The following is an 8037-nucleotide window of genomic DNA, read 5'->3' as shown; positions in this document are numbered from 1 at the left end:
TGTACCATGTGTGCATGGTTTGATTAGGTAACTAAAATCAATAGATTCTGAGAGCTATAATCATTCAATATAAAAAATTCCTTTATTTAGGTTAAAATTGGTTTTCTTATCCTTTGATATATTTTTTTGGTCCAAGATAACCTTCTAAAGCTGCACTGGGAAGGGAGAAAAGGAAATAATTTCTCAAAAAATAAGCTAATACAAACATATTGGTGGAGCAACTCATGATTTTTCTCAATTCATTTCCCATATTACTATTAATTCATGCACTTTTTCTTTGCATGCAAAGACCTTAGTACAGGCAAGCAAGAAGAAAAAGAAAGGAGTTAAAACCAATCTCTTTCACTTTGCTTATTATTCAATATGCACCTATAATTGAAAGTTTTAATTAACAACAAAATCATTTCTCACCCTGAAAACAAGGGGCTAAGAAGAAACATATCTTTCAACTTTTTGCATATTCAAAATGCAACTCTATAAAGTTGAATTAACAACAAAATTATTCATCCTAAAACATGCCTCTCAACTATAATATTCCTCAGCCGCGGTACTTGTCCATGAACTTCTTATGGAACTCGGTTATGCGAGTAACAATGGCCGGAATCTTGTCTTCTTGAGGCAATATGGTGCATCTAAAATGCCAAGTTCCAGGAACCTTGCATCACAAGAAAAACATTAACATATAATCAGTTTACAATCACCACTAAGGATGGATGATGCAACATAGTTGGAACCAACAACAATTTTTGTTGAAGCTAATAAGATAATAAATCACATGTAATGAAGGGAAGCCATTTACATTAAAACAGTTTGGGAAATGTTTGATAGTTACTGAATCGGCGCATAATGTATACGAACCTGTCCAAAACCAGAACCAGGGACAACAACTACTCCAGTAGCGTTGAGGAGGTTCCGACAATAGAAGTTGTCAGGAGCTGTTTTTGCCGCCTTTGCCGCTTCAATAGCCTTTTGGGGCAGCTTAATTTGGGGAAACAAATACATTGCACCTTCTGCTTTGTTACATGTTACACCCTCTAATGTGTTAAGTGCTTCTTCCAGTGTCTATGTCAAGAGAATAATGAATCAGGAAAGTTAAAAATTGTAAACAAAACGTGTAAATGAATCCCTTCAAAAATGAATTCGTCGTATCTAACCTTTGCACGCCTAGCAAGGGAGGATAAAATGCCATCCCTCTCGGAACAGTATAACTCATAAGACTCATCTCCAACCTGCAACATTCATTGAAATCAAGAATGGAATTACTGCAATGTTGGTTACTTGGTTTGTTTATTTCCATACCTCATTGCCTTCTATTAATTATGAGAATAATTTTAAGCAGCTTGTGTCAGTATATTACATCCGGCTTATCCTTAGGTTTATTTATGTTGGAAGTCCTTATAGATTCATTAAATTTTCAATAAGATCCATATAGTTTAAAGGTCAATTATAGTGTGAAGATGTAAATTCATACAGAGAATACAGAGATTCATTTTAAACCATAAAAATCATTATTTAACAGTACTAGTGACACTGTTGACACCACACGCGAAGCTGTTTTCAATCACAAAAACATAATCTGTACAAAATAAATCTTTACAGCAGTGTACCTCTAGTTTTAAATGTTTGTAAAGTCCATGTTATATAAATATTATCAATCACATCCATATAGTTTAAACATTTCTGGGTTCCTATACTAAACAATTGTTTTTCAACCAGTTCCACTTTAGTTTAACACTTTGTGATCAAATCTCCATATTGAATGACAACCTTTTGAGGAAAAGAACTAAAGAATTATTCCCAAAATATAGATGAGCGGAAAAGAACTAACCTTTGGTGGACTCATGACCAAGCTTGCAAGAATCTGACCAGAGATGTTAGAGCAAAGATTCACAGAAGCCATTTTATATATCTGTTCCCTGACTTCTGCAGAAAACCCGGTGACCTCCATGTAACCACCACGTTTCCCACACTCCCCGTAGTAGCCTGCAGCCGAAAAAACAGAAGACATCATCCATAAGCACGGATCATCAACTAGCACAACTGTCTATCCATCCTCTGATTATAAGATAGTTAGTATCAACCTACCTTTCGAGACAGACTGAAAGGATACTAGGGTGATATCATTATCCCCGTATCCCAGGGACCGGGCTACCTTCTTAAAGGAGTGAAATTTCTTCTCAGGAACATAAACATTTTCTTGGTATACCTACCAAAAAGAATTTTCATGTATCAGTAATACTATAATTCCATGAAAGCTTCAATAAAATCAGCAGTTTAAGATGCAAATATAGTGAGTTAATACAAGATTTCCAAAGACAAACAGGTTACCTCGTCGGCCAAAAGAACTAGACCTTCTTGCTTGCAAAATTTTACTATATCCCGCTGGTTTTCCTCAGAAAGAACCTGAACACATGATAGAAGATGCATGTAAGAAAATTAATCACACTCTATGCAGCAACCACTCTATAATATTATCACTACACAGTTATTTGCTACTCACCTGCCCTGTTGGATTGCCTGGATTAATAACAACTAAAGCCCTAACACTGATGCCGTCTTTCTTGGCAGCCTCCAATTGCTTCTTCAGTTCACTGATTTCCAAACCCCAACCAGTTGCTTCATCTAGATAATAAGGTACCTTCAGAAACAAAATCATGTTAAACTAAAATTCTAACCAATATCAAGTAATATAACAAGATAGGCTAAATTTAACGTTTCATGTGATTCCTTGCAATTACATACCTCAGATATGTTCAACAGTGCTAAATCATGCAATTATTGCAATTAGATTCGGTTAGAATATGTAACTAGGGTAATCATATGCTTCTATTTATGTTCATTTATTTCATATAGTCTATCTATAATCCAAACTTCACTGAGTGGTTGACACGCACATATTTCATATGTCAATTTTCTTTTCTTTCTTTCAACAGCCATTTTGTCTAAATTTTCTACTCAAAGTTGGTCCATGGGATACCCATCATTACAACAGAGTACTAATAAATAGTGGCCTAAATAAATAGTAACTTAAATTGAATTAAGCATCAAATGTTTTGATAGGGAAAAACAGTACCAGGGAGCCACCATGAAGGGCAATTGAGGCAGAGTATAATGGGTACTGAGGGATGGGACACAGAATTCCATCTTTTTCTGACCTCAACAGCAATTGCATCATCATATGGACCTGAAAAGAGTGAAATGTCAATCTTTAAAGCTAGAATTTGAAGTGAAACAAAAACTACACTCTCAGCATTCAAAAATTGTTACCGCTGGGCTTGCCCCATCTGTCAAGAAAATGTCATTGGGATTGGCAGGAAAACCATCACGTTCTTCAATTCCTTTGGCTATTGTATCTCGCAGGCCCTTAATACCCTGATATGGAAAATAACAAAAACTTCATCTCCCACACTATAATAATGAAACAGTCAATACAACTTTGATAAATCGGGTAGTACCTGACTGTGACTATAGGCGCCAGTTGCTTGCCCAGGAATCATATCAATAATATTCCAAGCTCGCTCTATTGCGTCAGAACTGCAATATGTCAACAGGGCTTGAGGAAAGTCACATATACAACGCTGGTCGAGCTTTAATAGTTATGGCAAGGAAACCGTTAAGTATTGTGTATAGATTATCCGAGCTCTAATATATTTGTTCCCATATATTTAACATTAAGACGGTTAGCTGTTACAATATAACCAAGCTATCTCAGTGCTACTAATTTAGTTTCATCCGTGGTACCTGAATAAAGCCGGTGTTTCAGGCTTCTCCAAAACAGATGGAATGTCACATAATGCAAGAACCTGTTAAAGATGAGATAGTCTCAATAAACACTGGTTGATTTGCACAAAGCTTGTTGCATTCAACTGCAGAGAATAATAATAAGAAGCAAACCTCGCGGAAAAAGGTTATTGGGAGCTGACCAAGAGACTGAGGATTTCCAATGTTACAGTAAATTATCTGTTTCAGATAAAAGACAAAAGAGAAATCACCCTAAGAATGAAATTTGAAAGAGTACCATACCATAAGATAAGAAGTTGAAAAGAAAAATACCTCATCAAATGGGTGAGTACCAGGCTTAGCCTTCAAATCTTCTTGCAATTGCTGCAGCATTAAAACATTGTCAAGAGAAATAATTATTACTCAAACCATTAACAGCAAATGAAAATTCATTCCTCAAGATGTATTCCACATCAAACGTTACTATTGTGTAAATATCAGATATACTTCCCTAATCATCCTCTTAATTAACTCTTAATTCCTAAGCAGGGTAATGAAATGCATGTATCATGTCAATCTTAAAACCATAAAAATGTAATCAAAGTTTTCCATGTTCAAAACTTAGAAGAATGTTTAGAATGATAATTTAGGAAGATATATCATTATGCTTCAACTTATATGACCATTACTAAGCCAAATTATGGTGTAAATTTCTTAACATATATTGGAACATTAGCCAATGAATAACTTAATTTCTAAGAAGTAAAGCCAAAAATCATCAAAGTACCTGAGCAAGTGTTACAACCTCTCCTCGAACAGCATACTCACACTTCAGAACCTGTAAAAACACCATAAAATCAAATATTCAGCAGAAGTATAGTAATTGGTGACAGCATAATGAACTTGAAACATCTTTGTTACAATAAATTCTACTGAATTTCAAGACTCAACTGACCAATAAACAGATCACGGAACCATTTTCAAGCAAAAGGGAAATAACAATTAATAATACTCTTATCTTCAGTTCAACCAATAAGGCACAAATCTAAAATTCAGACCCATAAAGCAAAAAAGATAAGAAGACCAATCACAAATTTCCAAGTTTGAAACTTTACCACACAGAAAAAAAAAATCAAACAAAAATCACCAATCCGGGGCATCACATGAAAAGAGAAAAATCGTATTAAACTCGTGGGGCAGCAGAAAAATCAAACCTTGGGGTTGATGTTGTGAACGGTGACAGGGAAGGACGAATCAGAGGAAGCCATTGAAGTGGACGATGACGAGGACAAGAAACGGGAGCTAAATAGAGGTGAAGAGAGAGAAGAATAAGTAGAAGAAGAAATGGGGTGGTGGTGAATTTGATGCTTATGCTGATGATGATTCTGCAGAACAGCGATTGAGCGGTTGAAAAGGTGCCTGAATCTGACAGCGGCGGATTTCCGCATTACGAATGATACTGCCATGTGTTAGGGGATTTATAGCGATAGATTTTGTGCCTTTGTGCCTTGTGATGAGAGAGAAAGAAAGAAGAAAGAATGGGGCACACGGAAGAGAGAGAAAGAGGAGTAAATCTAGAAGACCGAAACAAACAATCAACGGTATCGAAACAACGTATGGAACACTGCAATAGTGCAATGTGTCTCTGTCACGTTGCCGCCCACAGTGTTGTGAAATTTCTGCTTTCTATGTCTTACGACACAATTTTTATTTTTTATGATGCATTAGGGTAATTGGGTAACTCATCATGGTACAAACAAACATATCTTTGGCATTTTAAACGGGCCAAAACTTGTATATTATATAATTATTTTCGCATAAGATTGATGGTTGAAAATGTTAAATTATTTTATGAATTCTGTTGAGTTAATACTTAAAATGGTTCCTAAAATTTGACCATCGACTCAATTTAGTTTTCAAGGTTTTAATTGCCTTTAATTATACCTTGAAATTTTGACCCGTGTCTCAATTTGGTATTTTTGTCGCTTTCCGTCACCGAAAAACTGACCTGGCAATTTTAGTTGGCATCTCAACGACGTCGTTTAACTCTTGGCGCCCAAATTGTTTAGAAACGACATAGTGTGACATGAGAAAAGGGTTAACCACCTTAAAATAAAACCCTCCAATTGACTCTTCTTCTTCCTCCTCCTCCCTTCGTATACGTATCCTCAGAGAAGAACCATGGGTGTCGCTGTAACTAAAGCTTGAAACTTTTCTTACTTGTTTCGCCCCGCCCCTCCCCCTCCCACCAAATTGTGAAGACTAATTGCCTGAGAATCATCATCTCTTCAAAAACTAGTTAGTAATAAAATCGTTACTTTCAACATACGATACTCTGTTTATTGCAAAATGTTGCATGGGGTTTGTTTTTCATTTTTTTTTTTCGCTTTATTTCATGAGGTTTGTTTTTCATTTTTTTTCACTCTATTACCCTAATGGAGGAGAAGCAGACACACCCAAAATTGTTGCTATTGCTTTTGGTGCATATTATAATCTTGCTCTTGCAGGTTCTATAACAGTGTAACTCTTCACACCTACTCAATTTTTCTTTATTTATTATTTTTCTTTTTTTGAAGTTAATTAATTTTGATACATTAAGAGTAGTGTAAACTTGTTTGCAGCGTCATCTAATCAAATTTGTTGTCTTATATGACCAATTAAAGTGGATGTATTAAAGTTTGAAACTTTTGCTGTTAGATTAAGTTCTGGGTAAAACTTTCTGCTGATAGTATATGCAGATTGCATCTTTTAACTTTTCGGTTTATGTTTCAAAAAGAATTTTTTTTGAAGAAATAAATAAATAAAAAGCTATAGTTTTGTGTACTTGAATATAAGTGACAAAGGTGTTGAGTGACAACATGGGAAGTAAGTTGAGAGTGGAGTGAAAGTGAGAAGATTTTGATTTTCACTACTTGGTATGTGTGGGTGGAACTTAAAGATAAAGGGTATATAGCCTTTTCAACCGTGTATGGCTTTGATTGCATCAAGCAAGAGTAAAACATTTGTAATATTTGACTGATTCAGTTGAAATGTTTTATGAAGTCCTTCAGTCTGCTTATGCTGAATACTTGTTTGGTCATATGATATTTAAAGCTTTGTATGCATTCTAACATATTTCACTATTGCAGAATTTTTAGCTTAACCGATATAAACAAATAAATAAAAGATTCAATACAATGTAGTAACTGGCTTTTTTAAGTATATGTTTAATTAATTTGATCAAAAGAGGAACAATTGAACCCTTTTTCTTTATAAGCTTATATAAGGGAATAAGAAATATATGATAAATTGTTATGTTAGCTAAGACATTAGAATGATTTTTAATGATGTTGCCAGACTCTTGCTGTATTATTGGCTGCATTTTAAAACTACATGTAAGGCTACTTTTTGAGCAGTAATAATTGCTAACATCAACTATATGAAATTAATATGGAGAAAAATATTTGAGACTATATAACAAATTTTATGCATCTTCTTAATTGCATTGCAAGTGTAATGGTGTGAATAAATATGTCAAATTTTTGCCCTTTTTATGTCATTTGGGTCTCGAAGTAAACATTGATAAGCGCTAATAAGGGAAGAAGAATTTAGTCTCTCTCCCTTCAAAAACGGATCAATTACTATACCCTGCTTTTGCAAGAGTGAATATCACGTGGATGTCTTTAGAATTTTGTGCTGATATAGATATGTAGCACCATGAGTACTAGGTATCTGGTGTAATCTTACGCAGGTTTATCTTATTGGAATTTATTTTTTACCGCAATAATTTCCTTCTGTGTGTTGACAGATGACGGGTACGTTTAGGTCTCACCCTTGCGTAAACCGTGTGCTCCATACCAACCTAAGTTTTTATATCCGGTTCAAATTGCATGTGGAGCTGCACATACTATTATTGTTGCGCGGATGGATATAAGGTGTGGTCTTGGGGTAGGAGGCGATGTAGAGTTCTTGGAACCGGTAACGAATTGGATTGTTATACCCTCACTAAGGTGCGGTGGCCTCCAGCGACAGAAGATTCAGAGGAAAAGGAATCAAAGAGCTTCCAGACTATCGAAGAATAGGATGCAACCCACAACCGTACCAATGGGGAACCTTCCCACCTCTATCACGATATGCGTTCTTAACCCAGCCACCATGCGAACTAGCTCTACTAGAGCTACCTGTGTCTTAGCTGCTGCTGCCCAACACCCTTCTCAACTCTTGGAGAGACTCTTGCGATTTGGAGAAATTGGGGCTGCTAGGTTTTATTTAAAATTTTTAGGGGTTAAATTGATACCTTCAAACATTTCGCCACGTCATCTAACTGTTATGGTGCCA

At 35.5% G+C, this 8037-nt stretch overlaps 1 protein-coding gene across 1 annotated transcript; it reads right to left on the bottom strand.

The window, feature by feature from the left end:
• Positions 1-209: 209 nt before the first annotated feature.
• LOC112726668 (alanine aminotransferase 2) lies at positions 210-5361 on the bottom strand. The gene is made up of 15 exons (XM_025776162.2): positions 4935-5361; positions 4508-4558; positions 4054-4104; positions 3895-3960; positions 3742-3803; positions 3456-3534; positions 3268-3372; positions 3074-3184; positions 2501-2638; positions 2329-2403; positions 2086-2206; positions 1829-1983; positions 1155-1229; positions 859-1062; positions 210-655 (listed from the first exon to the last, which is right to left on the bottom strand). Exons 1-15 carry the CDS (start codon positions 5184-5186, stop codon positions 539-541), a joined length of 1662 nt encoding a protein of 553 aa, XP_025631947.1. The 5' UTR covers positions 5187-5361; the 3' UTR covers positions 210-538.
• Positions 5362-8037: the final 2676 nt, after the last annotated feature.

Source organism: Arachis hypogaea, chromosome 12, assembly GCF_003086295.3.
Source record: "Arachis hypogaea cultivar Tifrunner chromosome 12, arahy.Tifrunner.gnm2.J5K5, whole genome shotgun sequence".
Classification (NCBI taxonomy): Eukaryota; Viridiplantae; Streptophyta; class Magnoliopsida; order Fabales; family Fabaceae; genus Arachis; species Arachis hypogaea.
The sequence above is the reverse complement of the archived record's forward strand: the minus strand, read 5'-3'. Positions and strand labels throughout refer to the sequence as shown.